We start from the raw sequence: 21,505 nt of genomic DNA, 5'->3' as shown, positions 1-21,505 counted from the left end.
TCCAACAATGAGTCTACTATAATCAGCCCTTTATCTCCAGAATTTAAATAACAGCTTAAAGTCGCTTAGTCGTCTTCTTTCTGAACGCTTAACTTATACTATACTAAAACCAATTGATGAATGCACGATGGCATTACGTACATTGAATGAAAACTATTCTCTTGCCTGGCTGGAAATGAGTACAATTACTTTGTTCACTTTGATGGGTAGTTTATTCACTTTACTCAGCTTTATCAAAAATCATACTGAAAGATCAAGATTCCGACTTGAAACTGTTTGTGATTCTATTAATACAGCATCAGAGCAGATCGCCAATACACCTTACATACTGTTACAAACATCCTTAGCGGCTGTCGTCACAGCGAAGGAAAATATTCATCGCAATCTATCCACGGCGATTCTTGTCATTAATAACGTAATCGTCTGGCTCATTCGCATGTATAAGTCGACTTACCGATGTCTTTTGGAATTGGCCGTGCGCTCCGTTTTATCTTTGGTAACACAAATCGCTGGTCCCGTGCAGACGGTTGCTCAAGGTGTCACTTCAATTCTTAACTTAGGTAATAACGGCGGTGATAGCTCAACAGCAACACTAAATTGGACTGGATCACTTACAGGCCTTCAAAGAAAAATTGATGACTGGTTTAAAAATGATGATGATCTGATACGTGGATGGATCGACACACCATTTCACGCTTTACAGACACAATTAAACCACACATTTTCATCATGGCAACCTCCTAATACCACAGGTGTAACTACAATACAGCAACAAAATGGAGTTGCTGCACATTCATTACAACTAATTCCTTGTCAGCCACAACCTTTATTAAATGCTCTTAATAATGCAGAATCCCAACTGATTCAACTGATTCAAATCTTTATCGGTGTTCTATTTGCCATATTCCTTATTTGTGTCTTAGTTAATCTATTGTTCATCCGCTTCCGACACGATAGGGTTACACAAGCTCGTCGTTTATTTTTGTTGAGACATCACTATAATAGTTGTAACACTAACAACAGTGCTGACGGCGATTTGAACAATCATTCACGTACTTGTCGTTTTGAGAACGACGAACAAGACCATGTAGACAAACTTCTTTGGACCATGTCAACGAAACTATCTTATCATAAACGAAAAAATGTTCTCCATCAGCTTTTATGCTTTATGGTGCATCCGATCATTTTGTATTGCCTTGTGGTAGGTCTAAGTGGGGTGATCTTGATACATTGCTTAGCATCGGTCATAGAAACCAAGGCTGCCCAAGTTTCGCAAGACATGGTGCAACATACAGAAGCATGGATAACCAATACAACAACAGATTATGTACTTTTCTCTCAAACACAAATCGCTGATATCAATCAATGGTTAGATAACACAGAAATGAGTTTGAATGATCAAGCGTTCGGTGTGATTAAAAGTTCAGCCATGGCTATGAATGATTCCTTAACTGCAGTAGTTCATCATATTCATGGGTTCATTGAGACTGCATTAGGTGGTACAATGCTAGAAAGTCCCGCTAAAGAATTGACACAGTGTTTATTGCTGACAAAGATTGATAACCTACAACAAGGTTTGACTTGGCTAGCTGGACATACTTATATTCACTTGACTAGGGTTGACAATGCAAATTACATAACTAGATTTCAATCAAAATTACAGACGTCTATTAGCGACCATATCAATTTTTTAGTTAGTGATAATGGTCCCTCCTTTTTAACTGACCAGTTAAACAGTATGGTAAACTTTTATTATATGTTGCTTATATTGTGGTGCATTTGTCTATGTATTGGGATAGCATTTCAATTGAAGTATTACTTTTACGGTCCTCGACCTGATATTTACCCTTCTATTGATCTAACTTCATATTCTTCTGAAAAGCAGTAAAAATTATTCTTCATTTATTTTAATTTTTGTTCTCTCAAAAATATCCACTCTAATTCTAATGTTTCCCTCCATAATTGACTATGCTTTCCGAAAGCAACTGAAACAGTTTCTTTAGAAGACACAATCCATCTACGAACGCCCCTTTCGTACACTTTATCCAATCTTAAACTATCATTGATAAGTTCAGATTGTATGATTGAATTCCAACATGCTTTGGCTAGGACCAAAAAGTGTTGTGCCAGCATGGGATGATAAGGGGGATAAACTAAACAGTACTGAATCAAAATATACATGCCCAGTTTAACCGCATTTTTCCAATGTCCTTCTCCCATTTCATCATAAAATAATCTCGTACAGGTAGATAATGTCGACAAGCGGTAAGGCTTAATCTCATTCGTATTGCCCTTGTTACTGTTGTTTGCATACGACACTATTTTTCTGATACATGTGTCCATTATATCATCGTAAGTAGATGGCACCTTGGGTCGGGCTATGGACGGCAAAGGGTCATCAAAATCATTTAATTCCTCTTTAAAATTAGTAGTTGGAGGACTAGTCACTGTCGTAGTTTGTTGATGTAGATCGAGTCTATTCCAGGTTAGTAAATAAGGTGCAAAGAATTGGATAAAATAATGTGTATAAGAAGCAATGTCCAAAGACTGATTCGGCTGGAGATTCCCATCACTTTTCCTATCAAATTTCTGACACATTTCCAGCAAATCCCATTCTTCCAGATGCTTTAAAATGCATGCTCTCTTTTTCGATGTTTGTGATTGCTGAGGTTGTTGCGACTGCAATTTTAACAGTAAATCCTCCGCTTTTTCCCAGTCTGATTCTTCTTCGCCTAGAATATCGTCGATTAAACTTAAATAACTGTTGCCACCACCACAACGTGGACATTGACATGCGAAGAAGTATTTATCCTTCAGAGCCTTTTGGCGATGCGATCTTGAATGAGCAGGGTCCACATAAGATATAGTAATCTCTGAGTTTGGTTGGATGTCTTCAATAGCATGAATGGCAGCGATAGCACCGTCAAACATCACAACAGCATTGGGTCGACATGAATGATTGAATAACGAAGCAATGGGATAAGTGCCCTCACCAATGGGAAACATATTAATATCATCAATATTAAAATTGTTTGCGCTGAACACATTCAGATAGTGAACTAACTCTTCCACACTTAAATGTATGCCCTGCTCTTGCATGCATAACTTTTCTGAAACCTCTTTTGCTAGCGATCGGCGTTTCTCTTTCACTTTATCATTTTGTAACGTATCATGGCCCATTAGGCTGAAAAATGCTTCCATTGTAGCCTCTACTGTTTCTTCCTCTTTATCTATAGTATTATGCATTCTTCTTGCTTCCTCTTGTTGCATCCGTTTCTTGAATCTCAAAACATTAAGGGCCACCTTCTGAAGCATTTCCGAATCCATATCATGCTCTTCATTTCGCGTTCTTCCCTCTGGTACCAATGTATCGGTTGTTGCTTTCTTACATACATATTGATGATAGCTGAGCCATGCATTCTTGAAACAGGCCATATCACAAAAGTAGGCCTGCTTGCACTGAGAGCAGCGTTGTAGGTTAGGCTGCTTCCGAAAGCAATAATTGCAATAGTCTTTATTAGCTTGCGGTAAAATCACTGTACCTAAGGGTTGCGATGTAATGATAATGGAACCTTTGGGTATATGTTTACTCGCTGTAATATACCGGCCTCTTATTTTGTCATTAGAATCTACTAATGCTATATTATGTTGACGAAGATATCGTTCCATGATGATTATCTAATTGTGAATTTTTAAAGAAAGAAAAGGGGGCAAAAAAATCGAAGTCCTTGATGCAACTTTTAATTGAGTTTCTACAACAACGATGCTTTTTTGAATCACCGAAGCAAATCAAAGAAAAAAAGGGATCAGGCACAGTTTGGAAATCCAAATCAAGCGTACATATACTAAACACGACGTATATGAGTGCCAAAAAAAAGCATTGTACATTTCATTGTGAAACCGCAAAACTTATATATTTCTTTTTCCAAACATCTGACTGACAGTAAAGGTTTGTGATTATCAAAATATAAAAGAGCTGAGAACTTGCTCTCCTTTCCTAAATTGTAGAATCTATATTTGAGGTCCTTGAACTTGAGTTGTCAATAATATGCTACTAAGTGGATAAATTAATACCTAAGCTTGATATGTATAATAAATGCCTTTTAATGTTTGAGTGTGATGGCAGAAAATTTCTGCACAAAATTGAATCAAATGATTGGCTAGAAAAAAAACTGTGGATTTGAATATACGTAAAGAAATCAACATCCATTATTTGTTACTCTTTTATCCAGCTGCAATACTCTCTCAAGCGTACAAAGTTAGCTGTTTGGATTATATATGTCTCTTCCCCAAGTTACTGAACACTCAAACTATACCAACGATAACAACACTATAACACATCAATTACTGCCAACTCCCATTTCCGAATTACGCACGAAGGCGTACATCAACATTGCCGAAACCGAAGTTTATGGAGTTAAGCGATGGCTGAATTCTGTTACCAAACTGTACGCGCAGGTAAACCAGCAGTTATTTTTATATAAGGCATGTCATTTCTACATATCTCTAAAATACTCTTCCAGGGTGATTTAGCTATCTCGAAGAACGAGTTGGAGAATGCTTATATATCCTATATGAGAGGCTGCAGGTATAATAATAGAATAATAATACGAAAATAGAAAATGAACTTTCCTAAAAGTGTACTAGTATTATGGTAGAGGTAGTAAGGCTACACTCTGGATACAAGGACATATGTAATGATCCCATTTATTTGAGTTTGAAAAAGGTATTGCAGCCCGAATGTATATACACAAATGCTACCCACTGGCGATGAAGTACTAATCCTTTAAAGCATTTTTTAGAGGACAGACAATGACATTTTTGCGATATTGGAATATTTGGCTTTAACTATAGAAGCTCACTATTCTCAATACCAACAACAGCTGTATCAAAGCTCAAGGAGGAATAGTAATAATCCTTACTATTCAACGTTAAACTATCAAGAATCTTTAAGCAAATTGTTTAAGCAACACAAGACTCCACCGTCAGCTGAAATGGAATACCACACTGCCTCGAACAATGCTGTTTTGACTGAGATAGCACGAAATACTGAGAACAATCGAGAAGCATTTAAGCATCAACTGACTTTGAACAACCTACCTCATTGGACAAGCAATCCATTGTTACAACCGTCAACGATACAACCGTATGAACTGGCACGCTGTATAACCACAAAAACACTTTCACAAAGCATCTTGATTATTGACATACGACCAAGAAACATTTTCACTGTAGGCTGTATAAAGCATCAATGGATAATCCAAATTGAGCCTACCGTTCTTTTGAAGCAACAAAAGAGGTAAAGCTTAACATTTTTCTCTTCAACTTTTTCTATACAGTGAGTAGTTTAATGACTGAATACATTAGATCATAAAAAAACCACAAAACTGTAATTCCGTATTTTAGTCCTGCGCTTGTGGATTATATCCAGGCATCTTTAGCAAGCCATCCGCAGCCCGAACTTACATTGTTTGCAGAAAGATGCAGATTTGATGTGATAGTTTTCTACGATGAAAGCTCAGGACAACAACAAAATGCCGAGCCTACTGCCACTGCTATCACAGAAGAGGCAACTATTTTAAGAAGAGCCTTGGAAAAAGAATCATTCATAGACAATATTAGGAGGCCGCCTGTCATGTTGGCTGGCGGGTTCAATGCTTGGCATTCAATAATAGGAGAAAGAGGCATTTATCGATTTCCTAAAGGAGGAGATAGGGACGAACAGCTTAAGGAACAGTATTCAAATTCTACGCAGACGCATCCTCTAAAATCCGCTGTTGCTGCTGCAATGCCACCATTCAAAGCAATCGAACAGTCATCAATAACACAGCCGCAGTGGCAGCAAAATGGACAGGAAACTTTCATTCATAACAAACCCTTCCATAAACCAGCCATAACAGCAGCAGCATTAACATCTGAACAGAAACCAATTCCTCAGTTGAATGCTAATGGCAATTTTACTAAATACAGCAGCAGTGATAGTGATCGTAGTAACAATAGCATCCATACCCATCCCAGCTCATACAGGACAGCTTCTTCAACATTTTGTCTACAACAGCAACAAAGACCTTCATCCGCTGAACCAACTGTTTCTATAAGCAAACCATCAGCTCTTGCAGAATTTCATCAACACTCATCTACCAATAATTCACATACTATTACCGCTTCTTCTAGCTCTCCTACTAGTCAATTCCGCCTTGGTGTATCCATAATACAAACAAATGGTAAAACGGGCTTAAAAAATTTGGGTAATACCTGCTATATGAATTCCATAATTCAGTGCCTAAGTGGGACCATACCACTTGCTCGATTCTTGATTTGTAAGTTTTTCTGGTTTTTTCTTTTCGGGGGGGGGGAGGCGAAACAAATTTGAGAGAATTTTACTACGTCGTAGATGTTCATTCACTGTGTAAACATTTGCTTACATTGATGATTTCTACAATGGTTATCTATAGCTGGAGAATACAAGCAACATTTGAATCGTAAGAATAAGGCGGGAACAGGAGGTGCATTAGCAGAAAGTCTCGCAAGGTTATTACGTGTTATGTGGAGCGAAAGTTACAATTGTGTTTCACCTTTGACATTTCGGGAAGTCTTAGTTCGCTTCGCCCCTCAATTCTCAGGTGCCGATCATCAGGATTCTCAAGAGTTTCTAATGTTTCTATTGGATGGATTGCATGAGGATTTGAATCAAAACAATACTATTGGAGTGAAAGTAGAAGAAGCGTCGTACGATAATCATATTAGTAACGGTAGAACCCATACACGATCACAAGATGAAGCGACAGCAGCAAGTCTAGCCTGGGATAAATATCTATATACAAGTAATAGTATCATTGTTAATTTGTTTCAAGGACAATACAAAAGCAAACTTACTTGTGTATCTTGCAGATATGTAAGTTGGTACATAATACAAGATAGCGCGATGTTATATACACTGACTGCAAAACTATCCTTATAGACATCTACTACATACAATGCTTTTATGTCATTATCACTCCCTATACCTACAAAGAAACTTAGATTATCCAGCATTACACTGCAGCAATGCCTTGATTACTTTGTTAAAGAAGAGACTTTGGATAAAGGAGATGCTTGGAAATGCCCAAAGTGCGCTAAAAAACGAAAAGCATTAAAGAGAATTAGTTTGACTAGATTACCAGAAATTCTTCTGATTCATTTAAAGCGATTTTCAGCTACTGGGCCTTTCAGAGAAAAGATTGACAGTATGGTAAAGTTTCCCACGAGGTAAAGAAAAGCATTATAGCTTGCTAGCTTAGTTACAATACACTTACAAAAATGCATGCTAGAAACCTGGATTTGTCAGGTTATATGTCTCCAACATATAGTGCAGATCAAAAACAAAATCTGCAGGCCTTTATTTACGATCTTTACGCTGTCTCTGTAAGTTGGTCTATCTATAAAACATTATTTTTTCCGCTTTAACTTACTCACTGATCGCTTTCAAAAGAACCACTATGGGACACTGTTAGGCGGGCATTATACGGCATCCATTAGAGAAGGATTAAAGGACAAGTGGCACCATTTTGATGACACCAAATTTTCTGTCTGTGATGAAACGAAAGTTATTGTAAAGTATATACTAAATGAACTAAACGTTCCGTCATATAAATATACTAACTAGAATATTTTACAACGGTTGAATATGTAGACAAAAGCTGCTTACAATCTCTTTTATATAAAGTCGAATAATTTAATATCACACTAAAAAGAACAGAATATATTAAGGAAATACTTCAATTTACCTTCTGTTATTTGGAAAGAAAATATCCTATAAAATGAAAGCATATTAAAATTAATAATATAAAGAAGGGAGACGAAGGGGATGCTTTGCTGAACTTGACTACTTGAACAAAGAAGGGGAGGAATACTTGTTTACACATAAAACTTTGTTGGAAGAGGCAAAGAAAAAAAAAAAAAAAACGAAAGAAAAAAAAACCAAAACAAAAAAACAACAAGACGTGGGTTTGCTGCCAGGAAAAAAAAAAAAAAAGAAAAAAAAAGAAAAAGAAAAAATATTTTCTAGTAAATGGAAGCATATCAATCAAATAAATAGGGCTATATAAAGATTTTCAGTAAAAGAAAAAGATGAATTTGCATGATAGAGGTAAGTTATAGACCATTAGTTTAAAATGAGACGTAAAATGTACTATGTATATGTAAATGTTGAGCCTGAATATTGTAAAGGCTTCATATTCAAATCGTAGCTGTTGAACTACTGGTGGAAGCAGAGGAAACCATCAGCATCTCTAAGCGGGGATCATAATAGTTTCCGTCGACAGAAGAAACGGGTGAACCAGTGGATAGTATGGGTGTCAATTGTTGGGAAACTGGGGAGTAATTGATATTATTCGAGGATGAGGAAGAGTACATTTCCATATGCGAGGTTAGGGGGGCTGTATTGTGTAATATATGAGTGGAAGTATTATCAGCAGTCAGGCGCCTGTTATCGTTGTTGCTCTGATTACTGGTGTTCATAAGCTCGTACTACAATAGGAAAAGAACAGAAAATGGTAAATATCTTCCGAAAGACGCGTGCCTTTGTATTATCCTCTGAAAAAGAAGATGTAACTATACCTGCTGATAGCGTTGGATGTGAGTTGTTGTTGGCCAGGCAGTAGCAGTAGTTTGAATTGCCGGGCAAGATTTTCTTCTCCAATCTTCAGTATCTATATCGTAACTTGGTTGCTGTTGAGAGAGGCTATCGCTAGGATGTTGCTGTGGCTGTTCCGTATTTATAACAGGAGCCAATGGGTGAAGGGGCATTTTAATCCATTCTTCCATTCCAATGCTTGCATGTTGATGATCAGCATTATTGCTGTTGTTGGCATTGTTGTTATAGACACACGACGCAGCTGCAGCTGTAGCAATAGAACGAGCACTATTACCATTGCTGTTATCCCAGAACTTAGATTTGTCAAAAAACTGACCATAATAATTTGAAATATCTTGTGAACTCTGGTAAAGGCGTCGATCACTTTTTGAGCTCATTTCTGGTGTTTGTAAGCCGATAGTGTTAAAGTCAGATGCTGTTGTAGGCTGCTGTTGGTGCTGTTGGTGCTGTTGCTGCTGCTGCTGCTGTTGAGATTCTTTTTCTGAGACAGCACCTTGGTTACCATTGCCGCCACCGGATTTACGTCGTTGAAGTTTGGCTTTAGCTCTACGGTTTTGAAACCAAATCTGAACTCCACGTGGGGTCATATCTAACTGCTGGGCAAGTAGTCGACGAACGGTTGCATTTGGTTTGGGGTTCTCTGAAAAAGACTTTTCTAATACTTTGAGTTGTGCTCTAGAAGTACGACGCCGGTGTTTGATTTCGAAAGGATTGTAGAAGGTCGCTCTGAAATCTTCCATTGAATCTATAATTAAAGGCTGATGCTGCTGCTGCATATAGCCAAGTGGAGTGAAATAAATTGACGTGTTAGGGCTGTTATCATGTCCTTCAGCATTAGTAGAAACAGTTGCAGTGGTAACAGGCCCATTGAAAGCATGGTAATAACCATGCTGATGACGAGGGTAGTAACCGTTCGACATGGGAACAATACTAAGGGATTGCTCAAATGGCTGCACTAGCATTTCAGGTGACATTGTTCAAGTTAGAGTAATTTTAAGGTGGAAAAAAAAATTAAGACTAAAAAGTAGGATTGATTAAAGATAAAAAACAGTATAAATGAAGACCAAGGTATTTATATCAAATTAAAAAGTCAGGCATTTTACTAACTGAAGGATAAATGGGGGAAAGGGACGAACGCAGTAATGAGGATACTGTATGTAAGCGTAAAAAAAAAAAAAAAAAAAAAAAAAAAATATGTATAAATTTAATCATTCAGCAGAAGAATCTAACGCAACACGGACAGACGTTATCACAGAAGGTTCGTTGGTAGGAGGTGATTCAGACCAAAAGGAAAAAGGGACAGCTCTTTGCTAAATAGGAGAGCACTGATGAGGAGGGAAGCTTAGGCGGGATCGAATCTTCTGCTATTAATCGCTGGTACACGAGATGTAGGAATGATGGTTACAAAAATTCATAAACTCTTTCCTTTTAAAGTCACTAATGGATGGTCGTCCTTCCTTCATATATTGGACCCTTTGGCACTTTTAGGGTTACACACATTAACAGGATGCGTCTTGTACATGTTTACAATACCACTTATGCAGTCAACTACTTTTGCGGAAAAATGGAATTACTTACAGGGCTTATGCATTTCTTCTAAGCGCTTCTTATGCGGCGCCGGCGTTGATTTACCGGGATGTATCACTGAAGCCTGCAACCCAGAGCTATAGCAAGCACCATTACTCTTTCTTCTATAAGTAAAAAAAATCCTGGCTGCACTCAATCTTAAAGAAGGCCCTTGTTTACAACAAGATATCATGTCTTTTCATACATACAAATTAGGAAACTACAATGACAACGAGGGGGGAGGGGCTTCTGTTATGCGACTACGATGTAAAGCTGTTTCAAAGTAAAACAAGGGAGTACATACAATGAGTGCACTTCTGAATCGCAGGGAATAGCATATGTACATTAGCATAAAACAGTATATAGTTTACATTTTTTTTGGATGACGCACCAAAGAAAGGTTACGAAAAAAGGAGATGAGCCGACCAAATTATTAGCCGATCCGCCCGCTCTTTTTATTTTGGTATTGAGGGTTACAAACAAAAAAAAAAAAAAAAAGAAAAATATAGCGTTGTTCAGCTTTCGTATAAAGTATATGTAGGCTGGAAAGAGACATCTATTCCTTTTATTAATTCAGAAGAGTCTAAAACTGAAATATCTCACCTTTGCCTTGATCTTCTTTCGTTTTACTACATTATTTTCATCGAACAGACTCAAATAAATATCTTAAACAACTTTTCAAAAATTGTCTGCAATCAACCAAGCTGGCTCGTTGTGCAGAAATGTGTACCATACTATTGTCTTATTAGATCGGATAACATACGAAGGATATCCCCTGTTTTCATTTATATGATTTTTTTATTCTTTTTTGTCATTTTTCTTTGACTGATGACATTGGGATTTTATTAATAATTGATGTATATGGGATGATGTGCAATGGTGTGTGCTTTATCAAACAACCATGCAATGTCTCCCGCCTCCCCTTCCCCTCCCCCCGCCCCCCTCTAATAGATAATACACAACATTCCTGGGATAAATCAAATCTTAAAAAAAAACCATTCCTTCCTTGTTGAGCCGAGAAAAAGCACGAGCGCTCGCATGAGTAGTTACATACATCGATAGGAGACGCAACAAAAAGGAAATGGCTGGGGGCAAAGTAAGTGTTGAAGATATAAAAAAGAGAAGTATCAATATATAGAAACTCTTTATACTGCAACAACAACTACTCAATATTAGCTATATAGAAAGCTTATTGAAAGTAAACTCGCTACTGTAATGGGCTGTTTTCGATATGCCATTAAAGCATAATTGTAAGATATTCTTGATTGTTCACTAATGCTATGTGCCAACAAGTTGATCCTAAAATTGCCTTTTGTTGTATTTGTTTTTGAGCAAAGAAATTTAACTTACATCATAGGTTCTTCAATTGTCTGGATTAGGAGTAACGACACACCATTCCGCCCTTTAGTAGGACACAAAGGGCATATGCCAATTGGGTCACTTTTTTGTCCGTGCAGATAATGGAAAGGGATGTTATTTTTTCAATCGTAATGCATTTCTTCTCCACAAATATGAGTTAAAGTGACAAAACGTTTAGTATAGCACATACTCGTTGTGATGTCGATCACGATTTTATAGCCAGAACTTGAAGAATGAGAAATAAAAGGGCTTTTGATGGTAATGGTGTAGCTATTAAGTATATGCGCTTCGCCTACTCCTATGTAAGAAGGTCATTCTATGTGATTTCTTAATTTTCTCCGTTACAGAATGCACGGTCTTTCTGGCTACCTTTTTATGGTTAAGCAGACATCATATTATTAGTGTAACGTTGTATATCGTAATGTAACAATATTTATAAAGAGTATCATATGACCATTTCCTTTTTTGTAGCAGATTGGGAAAATCGATTGCCTAGATTTCTTCGTTCATGATTAATGTCACCTTTTATTATTCAAAAACGTGTATTAAGTCAATTAAGGCATATCAAATTTTATATCAAGCTTTTGATTCTACTTTTATCGATCTTGCTGATATAGTAGGGCTGCATTGGTGGATGCCTGGAGCCCTTGTCCTTCTTCTTCCATGGTATATTTGTTGATCCAATCCAAAACTTCCTTATGCCATCTTAAAGAATTGGCTGGTTTCAATACCCAATGATTCTCATCGGGGAAGTAGACAAGTCTGGAGGGAATGCCTTGTCTTTGAAGTCCTGTGAACGTCGATAAACCTTCGCCCAAAGTTAACCTAAAATCTTTGCCACCATGAATGACTAAAGTGGGTGTTTTCCAATTCTGCACAAAGTTGGCTGGTGACCACTGTTCATATCCTTCTCTATTTTTGGGTAAAATAGGTGTTCCGCCGAACTAGTATTGAAGAGAAAAAAATAAATAAATAAATAAATAATGATACAGAGTTGTCAATGTAAAATAAGATAAAAATACAGCTTGTTCGGTTTCTAGCTTACCTCTTTTTCTGAAAAGTACAATTCATCTATACGTAGAATAGCGAATGGAAGTGTCAGTTTCATGGTTATTGAAAGAATTGTTCTATGCATTTTGTAGATTCAAGTTCGACTTACCAGTTGTATAAAATACTTGTGAGGTAGAGAAAACGCCATCGTGATTAACAAGCACTTTGAATTTATCGCTGTGGCCGTTGATCCAATTGACCATAAAACCCCCATAAGAGGCACCCAAGCCTGCCACACGTTTCGCATCTAGGTAGGAATACTTTTGCAAAACATATTCCAATCCCTTTTCCAAATCGTAGAAAGGATACGAGCCCCAATTTTCACCAATAGAGTCAGTAAATGCCTGACCATATCCTGTAGAACCATGAAAATTAATGGCAACTACAGCATAACCTGCACCTGCAAAAATTTGAGGATTCCAACGAGTTGACCTATCCATACAATAAATAGAAATGCATATTTAAAAAAACAGATCTACCGTTTTCTTATTTGCTACTGACACAAAATACATAAATCCTTACCAGTTATCATTCCATGCTCCCTGAGGGCCTCCATGAATAAGAAAAGCGACTGGATACTGTTTACCCTGCTCATACCCTGCAGGCTGGAGATACCATCCATGAACTGTTTCATCCAAAGATCCTATAAAATGAAGATCTTCTGCATCAACTAAATCAAAAGATTCAAGTTTCTTTTGTAATTGGTCTTCAATGGCAAAACGTGTGATTTCTTTCGACGAGGGATCGAAAATGTAGGGTGCTACTGGATGCTTCATCGAGCTGGAACCATAAAAGATTTGACCTGTGGGAAGAACGGTTAGGCCTGTAGCGTATCCTTCTTCAGTGAGAGTATCAATGGATTCCGTTTCAATGTTGATTGCGAAGATCTTGTTGCGACCGTGGTCTTCTGCTGTGACGTACAGAGTCTTACCATCATGAGAAGAAGCGATTTCGTGCGGGCTTCGATCCCACTGACCGGCTACCAATTTTTTGACTTGTTTCTCCATATCATAAAGAACAATACGGTTGCGATCAGATTCATATTGAGGTGTATACATTTGGAAATAGACCAACTGGTTATCGGCGATGAAATGAGGGCTAGAAGAAGCGGCAGGAATATCATCATTGATGGGGCGCGGTTTTCTATCATTGCTTTCATCGATCGTAGTAGGGACAAGGTATATATGAGAGGTTGTTTGCCATGCATTATCCTTGGCAGTACTTTTTGCAAGAAAGGCAATCTGAGAACCATCTGGTGAAATAGCATAGTCAGAGGCATCACCAAGAGGAAAGGCAGGGCATTCGAAACCTGTATCCTTCAGCAAATTTACTGGCTCATGAGACACTTCGTACTTTCCTTCCTTATTCACACTAAGAGATACGACGAAGAGGTTGTTTTTTTTCTCGCCGACATACGCATCCCAGTGTCTGTCAAGATAACGGTGTTACAAATGAGTAAAATTCACTTCCCCAAAAGAGTAAAATATTTCCTAATATGGAGTGCATTTCCTTTTGTCAATTTACCTCACCATAAGTTCATCAAATACCATTGCAGTATCCTTTTTGTTCGCTTCGATATATTGATCCCTTTCCAGGGTTTCTTTAAGAGTTTTCATCTCATTATAAACAGAAGCAGAGAAAGCCAATAGTTTCGCCTCAAGGTTGTATTTCATATTGCCGAAAGGAATAGGAAAATCAGTTAAGCGATAAGAGTCCTTGTTTTTCAAATTCAAAACGTAAAGCTGGTCTACTGTAGACTCGTTCTCTTTGTCTTCTTTTCCGTTATCCCCATGGTGCATGTAAGCGACATGATCATTATCTAAGAAAAAAGGTTCACTATCGGATGCTTCGAAGGAAGGCTTTGTCAACTCTTCTACAGAATTCTCATTGATGTTTAAGAGATAGAGGTTGCTAACAGACTTTTTTTCGATGAAAAGAAAGGCAAGGGTAAGTAACACATATTTATTTGCCTTGGGAAAGACGTTTCTCTCGTACCTTGCCCTCTGTAATGTTATATGAGGACTGTGCATAAACAGCCAAGGCTCCGTTAGGTGAAGTGACAGGTACACCAGGCCTGGGCAATTGTATCAAATCCGAGGGAGTGAGTAATTTTGCTCCTACAACAACCATGTTCAATATGAAGGAAGTACTGAAGAAAAGAACAGTACTTTTTAAAAAGATCATTTTTGCTAAAATGTAGGGAAGGTAAGTGACTTTTCGACAGTCAAAAGAAAAGGGTGATTATTTATTGGAATTTTTTTCAACGGTACGGGAAATATCTCAGCTCGCTTCATTGATCAATGATATTACGTAAATGACAGCGAGGGCATTTTTTTGGATGAACCTAAGATGAAGTTCATAACCGAAAATCGGTTATTTTAGATTATAGCGTCACGAAGATCGACGCTGCGCTAGTCGTTCGACTAAGATAAAAAAAGACACAATCTCTTTTATAATCTAGAAAGATTATTTTTTATTCTTTTTGTTAGGTTTTGAAGAATGGTTAGAATTGATGTATCCTAATTCATCAAGAGTTTTCCTTGCGACATTATTTATATCTTTAAAACGATCAGGACCCAAATGGATACCTCCAAACCACCGAGTAACAACAACAACCACATTTTCAACCTCTAGAATTTGCATCAAATGTGCCAAACGGCCTATAACGATACAATGTTGACCTTAAGTAAAAGAAAAAACAACTCATTTTTTTTTTCCTTTTCTGAGCTATGTTACCTCCAGCTGCTGATTCGCCATCATCATCATTATCTTGTAAAACTTTACCGTCAGGCATCATTATCCGATACGCCAGGATGTTATGGGTGGCCTTGGCAATCTTTTTGTTTTGCAATAAATGTGCAAGTACTACTTTCACTTCATGCACTGTATTAACTTTAGCAACATGAGCGACGAAAATAGATTTTCTATCCACCAGTGGCTCGCTCGAGAAAATGTCAGGAGGTGTTTCATTTATATATCCATTCGGTCCCATGAGTGATCTCACAGTAGGCCTGTCGTGCGCTTCGTCTTCTTCACTGCTGATCGCTTTTACAAAACTATTACTTTTACTAGCATTGTAGTTTTTAAAATCCTCAGGGTTATAGTCGTATATCTCATCATCTTCTGCTTCCTTCTCTTTCTCTTCGCTTTTCAGATCCAGTTTCGCCACAGTCTCTGACAAGTTGTCCTCATTGTTACTGTTGTCGTTATGGGTGGGCATTTCAACTTCCTGCTCCAGATACTCCCTCAACCAATTGATCCATTCAAATAAAACTACTACCGTGGGTGTGAACAAAGACTGAAAGCCCGCATCAATAGCATCTAACATGTCTTCATCAATCTTTCTGATTCCACAATATATAGAGGAAATTTCATAAACAGGCATATCTCGACTAGGATACGTGGGTGGGAGAAAAAATCGCACAAGAACTTTCCTTGGTGATCTTAATTCAGGCTTATCTTCATCAAGATTCAGCGTGAAGATGTAGGCATCGGGCGAAGATGCATCAAGTCGGAAAGCTTCAGGATATATAGCCTCGAGTGCCATAACCTCTTCATTTTGGAGTTCTCTATTTTCAACTTCTTCTTCATTATCCATAATGAAGACTTTGAAGGCTATCTAGAGTATAGAAGAAAAGGTCGGTTATAACTCTGCTGAGACCTTCTTTGAAAAAGAAAAATCCATTTATTTTTCAGTTTGACTGGAGAGTAAAGAAAAGAAAGATGACACGAAAAAGTCCCGACCCTATTCAACAATATTACTTTTTTTTTCCCCCCCCCCAATTCTCTCACACTTATGAGCATTTTTTAGGCAATATTACTGTAAAATCATCATTTGACAAACGGTAGGCCATTCTTATGCGCTTTGGTTTACAGCTGAAGGTATATTATGATTGATAATATGGGCAGAAAGTTTAAAACCATTCGTCACCATGTAACGAATAAACGAAACAGTGCAATTACCAGTTATATGAAACTGAAGACCTCCCACTACACAAAAACTATAGCACAATGACTATAGGATATAGTTCAAAATATCAGAAAGGTCCATAGCAAAAGCCTTTCCAATTCACGTTTTAAATCTCGAGGCTTATATAAGGCTTATGAAATTAGCACTGTAACAATACATAAACCGCCTTAGTGTATGTCGCATACTTTCAATCTGATTGCCTGCATTTTTAATTCAAGGTTTGCCATGACTGCCGTCATAGAAACCTCATTGAAGCATTCATTCCATTGCTGTAGCATACTTGCTCGTCATGGTGGTGGTATGCTATGGTAGCATGATGCAAATACTGCTAAAAACCTATACTATATTACCGAAGAAATCGTTGTTTGAGAATGAAGTCATCCATTTTTATTTACCAGACAGTAAACTGGGATCATAAATTTACACAATTTGTCTCAAGTTTATTATGTTTGCTTGTTTGCTTGTTTACTTCTTTTTTTTTCTTTTTTTTTTTTTGCCTTTTTTTGTTCATTTTTTTGAAATGCTATGTTCATCCAGATTATCAAAGCGAAAATACCCTTACATGTGTGCTTTATATTTTCACATCAATATTTTGTAAAGTCCTGGTTTATTCTGCATTGACAATAATGTTCAAAGAGTGTTATATGCTTCGTTTTTTTTAATCATTTCATTGTATATGCATAAGCATTCTAGCTATTGGATAGTTCCATTATGCCTATACTGGCCTGCCGTCAATCTCTCAAGTAAGTTGATATAAGGGAACTTATTCACGTTGATACAACTTTGAGCTATTTCAATGTAAAATGCAGCATGTATACGAGCAGGTTCGAAAAAAACGCGTTGCTACGTCCATTAATACACAGATCGACATATTGGCTCGGCACGGACCTAAGAGCTGTAGTTACTATTTTTAGTAATTTTCATACAACTTAATTTTTTTTACTGGATAAGCTTTTTTTCGAAAGGGCAAAACTAATTTGATTTAAGAAAAGCTACATCCATCCTCTTTCATTATTATCATTAGTTTGAAATAGGCCATCCATCTATAATTTTTTGTAATTATGTCTGCCTATTCTAAGAACCTTTTCTCCATTCTCAGTGAGGATGGTGACGTTCGTCCTGAACCCGTCGCTGCTCCTAAGGAAGAAAAGAAGGTCGATGAAAAGCCCAAGTCCGCTGACAAGCGTTCTTCTAAGCCTAAGGCCAATGGTAATGCATTGAACATCATTGAGTATTTTAAACTCGTGCAACCTACACAGCAAAGTGAAGAAGATAAGGAAAAAGTCTAGAAAGAAAAAAGCCCACAACCAACCCTTTGTTGATTTTTGGAAAATTAAGTACAATTTAGACGTACATCTACTCAAACCATCAATTATTCAACAACAAAATGGGTTTGGACCTCACCGAACCTTTGACTCTGGACTTTTCTCCTTGGCTGCACGACAGCGATTTGTTCAGACAGTCTTATTCTAACGACTATTGTGAATTTGTTACGTTTTCTTTGATAGGCCGTGGTAAGGACAATGGCCGTCCTACTCGTGGACGTCAATTCGATCGTCACAGCGGTACTGGTATTGTGTATGTATAGACTGCATCATATACGGTAGTTGAGGTCTATCTGTTTAATTAAGCTGCTTAACTCTCGTTATAGTGATTCCGAAAAGAAGATCAAGCGTGGTTGGGGTAAGCCCGAAACTGCTGAAGCCGAAGCGTAAGTTGGCGTTTAACGAGAGACTTATATAATGCATATGCACATGGATGTGTATTGGTGAAGATTGATTATAACAAAAAATAATTACTTTAGTGCCAATGATAAGCTCAACCCTGCTGATCCCGACGCTCCTGAAGCTGATGCCCCCGTTTCTGAGCCCGAAGAGCAAGTTAAGACTCTCGAGGAATACTTAGCTGAAAAAGCCAACAAGTCATTGAATGTTTCTCTTCCTGAAGCCCGTAAGGCTAACGATGATGCCGACGACGCTTTCAAGGGTGCTGTTGCATTCAAAAGAGAAGAGGAGGAAGAATACTTTGCCAACAAGGTAGCTTTTTTTTTTGCGTTTCAATATTGATGAGTAGTTCGCTTGACTCAACCTCTTTTTCCTCTGTCTGTATAGAATGCCAAGTCTTCCAAGAAGAACGCTGACAAGCCCCGTAAGGAAAAGGTCTTTGTTGACATCGAACAACGTTTCGAAGACAAGTCCAATGACTTCCGTGGTCGTCGTGGTAATGACCGTCGTGGTGGCCGCGGTAACGGCCGTCGTGGTGGTAACAACAATGGTCGTCGCGGTGGTAACAACCGTCAACAATCCAAGACTCCTGCTGTCAATCTCGAGGACGCTAGTGCCTTCCCCTCCCTTAGCGCTTAAGCTCAAAAAATTTTAATAAATGGCCTTTTTCGTTTGTTGTAGATGATAGAAAAACTGAAAATAGCAATTACTTTTGGAAAAATAAGTTTGATTCAGTTATCTGATCAATGGTTGGAATATGGAGATAGTTGACATACCGGTGGATATATGTATAAAGAGTCAGCGCTATAGGAATAACACATCGTGTGGTAAGCAAGAGATAGAATTGGACGCAACAATCAGAGGCTAAATGGTAATCGATCATCAAGCCATAAAAAATGTGCCAGACGCGCCTGTTTTTGAGATGGATTGAAGCAGATCACAGCTGCATTCATACTATTTATAGGATGCTGTCAAAGATAAAAGTTCAGCAACGCGAATTATAACATTGTCAGGTTGTAAAGGGATGTTCTTAAAATATGAAGCCGACAATAACCTCTGAGACAAGAACTGTTGCTTTCTGTTGAAGTCTGAATTCTTAGGTACAAATATACCAAGTGAGCCTAAGCTGACTTTAAAGTCATTCATAAAGATATTGAGCACTGTCCTGCGTCTAGCAAGGCTTAATGTTGGCCCTCGGTATGAGTGAGCTTTTGGGAGTTGATATTCTTTAGGCGGGAGTATTTGAATTTTTTAAATTGAATCAAATAGCCAGGTTGATGATTGTATTTTCGAAGGAAAGCCATAAATTGATAGTAAATTAGAGATTTGCATGAAATACAGCTGCGAAACTGTTTAAAATTGTTTGAAAAAACTAGATTTACTGTAAACAATATTGTTCGTTAGTGTAAGCATATTTAATATTCGTGCAGAAGCACTGTCTTCTACAGTAAGTAAAAATTAACGGTAGAGGGAGAATGAAATGAATATGTACTGTCATATGTTACAGACGAGTATGCTAGTCAAAAGGAGACGTTGATGAGATGGACACTGAAAGATCTAGCATTTAAAGGATCCATGACATATAAGAAACTCTGAAAGGGTCCAGTTAAGCATTGTAAAGAATTGGACAAGATTCTTATTGTTATCAAAGTCGTTTGAGGATCCATCCGGTTATCTTTACATTTTCCATGTCAATTTTACAATGGGGTTTAACCTAATCAAGCGTCACTATAAAAAAGAATGCAGTCGCTACAGTGGGATTAATCAGAGAACTGAAAGCTAAACTTCTATCTTTTAATGTATGTAAGCAATGAATGATGGTCTGGAATGTATATGTGTAAGTTGACCTGCTTTATAATAATATTGGCACAAAGTTCTCAAACTGAAACACTATGAAGATCTGTTCTGTACTGATATAGTTTACGAATTATGAGACCCAATTCCGATACAGACCAATAAAATATGATAAATGTATATGCTATTAAGTACGTGAAGAGACACAACAAAAACAGAGAAGAAATGCTATAATACTTCTATGTTAGAGTTGAGCAAGAAATAGAAGTGACCACACCGGCAACAGATGACCAATATCAAGAACAAATTCGAAGGGTGCAAGCAGAACAAGCTTATTTGGTTGATACTCTTGCAGACGTGCATATTGAAAAGAAACGATTCCATTATGCTATAGCAGATCTTCAAAAGATGCATCAACAGACACGTGCAAACGCTGAAATCGTTGATCAGATCAGAATAGCAGTCATTTAAAACGTTCAGTGACAGTTTACGATACGGAAACAGCGGCCGAAAATGGTTTAAAAAAACTGCAGAGACAAAAAACAATATCGATGGTCAGTCTGCAGATTAAAGCGAATAAGAGCAAGCATTCTCTCTGCAGTGATTAGAACAGAAATGGAAGCGTGGTATCGCCTAATGAAGGGTTACCTGCAACCACTCAGAGACTTCTAGTTCTCTGACATGGCCAGAAATTTGCCCGCAGCCATGAGATTGAGAAAAAGTGCCATTAGCGGAACTTTGCGTTCAAGAGCGCAGATACATTACTGCTCAACCCCACGAAAAGCCAGTGATGTTTGTAGGCGATAGAGGATATGGAATCGACTCAACTCTCAAACATCATCTTCGCTTTGGTGGTCCCCTGGAAGCCAAGAAGACTGTTTCAAAAAGGTCTTTCGAAAGCAACCAAAAAGAAAGACGAAACAATAGGGGTTTATTTCTTTGTGTTAGCCCCTGCTGGGTCCCCGTTCTGAATTACCGTGTCTCTGCTCAAGCTTTTGCTTTCTCGGGCATTGATACGTTGTTTCGGGGTGGCATTTCCTCACTTTCACCCTCACTCCAGGGCTTTCTTGCTGCATTACATCAGTTTGTTGCTTGAGTGTAGCTTTAGCTCTTCTCCAACGCCTTTTCTGTTCAAAAATATATCTCGAAATAAAAGATAGTTGTACTGTGCCTATTCTACTGTGATCTGTGAGTAGTCAAACGAAGAATGTCTAAACCGTCTTTTGAGTCTCGAATGAGTCTGAAGGTGCAGATATTGGTTTAATGCTATCTATGAGACAGCAAGCTGCTTGTCATCAAAAATGCCGCCAACCTCTCAATAATATGTTGGTCGTAGGGGTTAAATATCTTTGATTTTTTATATGAAAAGCATAGTTATTGCTACACGAACAAGCTTCGAGTGATATT

General features: G+C 37.8%; 9 protein-coding genes across 9 annotated transcripts; 5 read left to right on the top strand and 4 right to left on the bottom strand.

The window, feature by feature from the left end:
• Positions 1-127: 127 nt before the first annotated feature.
• On the top strand, positions 128-1,811 carry BDF20DRAFT_839664 (uncharacterized protein; the record flags this gene model as incomplete). Its single annotated transcript, XM_053079303.1, has 2 exons — positions 128-1,741; positions 1,800-1,811. 2 exons carry the CDS (start codon positions 128-130, stop codon positions 1,809-1,811), a joined length of 1,626 nt encoding a protein of 541 aa, XP_052932026.1.
• A 91-nt stretch (positions 1,812-1,902) lies between these two features.
• On the bottom strand, positions 1,903-3,669 carry BDF20DRAFT_839663 (uncharacterized protein; the record flags this gene model as incomplete). The annotated part of the gene is made up of 1 exon (XM_053079302.1): positions 1,903-3,669. One exon carries the CDS (start codon positions 3,667-3,669, stop codon positions 1,903-1,905), a length of 1,767 nt encoding a protein of 588 aa, XP_052932025.1.
• Positions 3,670-4,278: 609 nt separating this feature from the next.
• Positions 4,279-7,664, top strand: BDF20DRAFT_839662 (uncharacterized protein; the record flags this gene model as incomplete). The annotated part of the gene is made up of 9 exons (XM_053079301.1): positions 4,279-4,458; positions 4,640-4,726; positions 4,803-5,299; positions 5,407-6,320; positions 6,456-6,895; positions 6,962-7,248; positions 7,311-7,404; positions 7,472-7,596; positions 7,646-7,664. The coding sequence occupies 9 exons, from the start codon at positions 4,279-4,281 to the stop codon at positions 7,662-7,664; spliced, it is 2,643 nt and encodes an 880-aa protein (XP_052932024.1).
• Positions 7,665-9,168: 1,504 nt separating this feature from the next.
• Positions 9,169-9,375, bottom strand: BDF20DRAFT_827966 (homeobox domain-containing protein; the record flags this gene model as incomplete). Its single annotated transcript, XM_053078209.1, has 1 exon — positions 9,169-9,375. A coding segment is annotated over one exon (207 nt), but the record flags the coding sequence as incomplete, so codon positions are not given.
• A 2,669-nt stretch (positions 9,376-12,044) lies between these two features.
• On the bottom strand, positions 12,045-15,087 carry BDF20DRAFT_897075 (Alpha/Beta hydrolase protein). The gene is made up of 6 exons (XM_053082542.1): positions 14,606-15,087; positions 14,135-14,529; positions 13,133-14,038; positions 12,720-13,042; positions 12,606-12,631; positions 12,045-12,504 (listed from the first exon to the last, which is right to left on the bottom strand). The coding sequence occupies exons 1-6, from the start codon at positions 14,792-14,794 to the stop codon at positions 12,157-12,159; spliced, it is 2,187 nt and encodes a 728-aa protein (XP_052932022.1). The 5' UTR covers positions 14,795-15,087; the 3' UTR covers positions 12,045-12,156.
• A 7-nt stretch (positions 15,088-15,094) lies between these two features.
• BDF20DRAFT_996377 (ribosomal protein S5 domain 2-type protein) lies at positions 15,095-16,208 on the bottom strand (the record flags this gene model as incomplete). Its single annotated transcript, XM_053085420.1, has 3 exons — positions 15,095-15,270; positions 15,347-15,502; positions 15,809-16,208. Coding segments are annotated over 3 exons (732 nt in total), but the record flags the coding sequence as incomplete, so codon positions are not given.
• Positions 16,209-17,564: 1,356 nt separating this feature from the next.
• BDF20DRAFT_897070 (uncharacterized protein) lies at positions 17,565-18,984 on the top strand. The gene is made up of 5 exons (XM_053082541.1): positions 17,565-17,789; positions 18,089-18,158; positions 18,232-18,291; positions 18,385-18,616; positions 18,692-18,984. Exons 1-5 carry the CDS (start codon positions 17,642-17,644, stop codon positions 18,941-18,943), a joined length of 762 nt encoding a protein of 253 aa, XP_052932020.1. The 5' UTR covers positions 17,565-17,641; the 3' UTR covers positions 18,944-18,984.
• A 1,043-nt stretch (positions 18,985-20,027) lies between these two features.
• Positions 20,028-21,009, top strand: BDF20DRAFT_1004375 (uncharacterized protein). Its single transcript, XM_053074664.1, has 2 exons — positions 20,028-20,141; positions 20,347-21,009. Exons 1-2 carry the CDS (start codon positions 20,119-20,121, stop codon positions 20,567-20,569), a joined length of 246 nt encoding a protein of 81 aa, XP_052932019.1. The 5' UTR covers positions 20,028-20,118; the 3' UTR covers positions 20,570-21,009.
• Positions 20,889-21,194, top strand: BDF20DRAFT_839657 (uncharacterized protein; the record flags this gene model as incomplete). Its single annotated transcript, XM_053079300.1, has 1 exon — positions 20,889-21,194. One exon carries the CDS (start codon positions 20,889-20,891, stop codon positions 21,192-21,194), a length of 306 nt encoding a protein of 101 aa, XP_052932018.1.
• Between the last annotated feature and the right edge of the window lie 311 nt (positions 21,195-21,505).

The sequence above is a fragment of the Mycotypha africana genome (genome assembly GCF_025528875.1).
Source record: "Mycotypha africana strain NRRL 2978 chromosome Unknown BDF20scaffold_12, whole genome shotgun sequence".
Classification (NCBI taxonomy): domain Eukaryota; kingdom Fungi; phylum Mucoromycota; class Mucoromycetes; order Mucorales; family Mycotyphaceae; genus Mycotypha; species Mycotypha africana.
The sequence above is the reverse complement of the archived record's forward strand: the minus strand, read 5'-3'. Positions and strand labels throughout refer to the sequence as shown.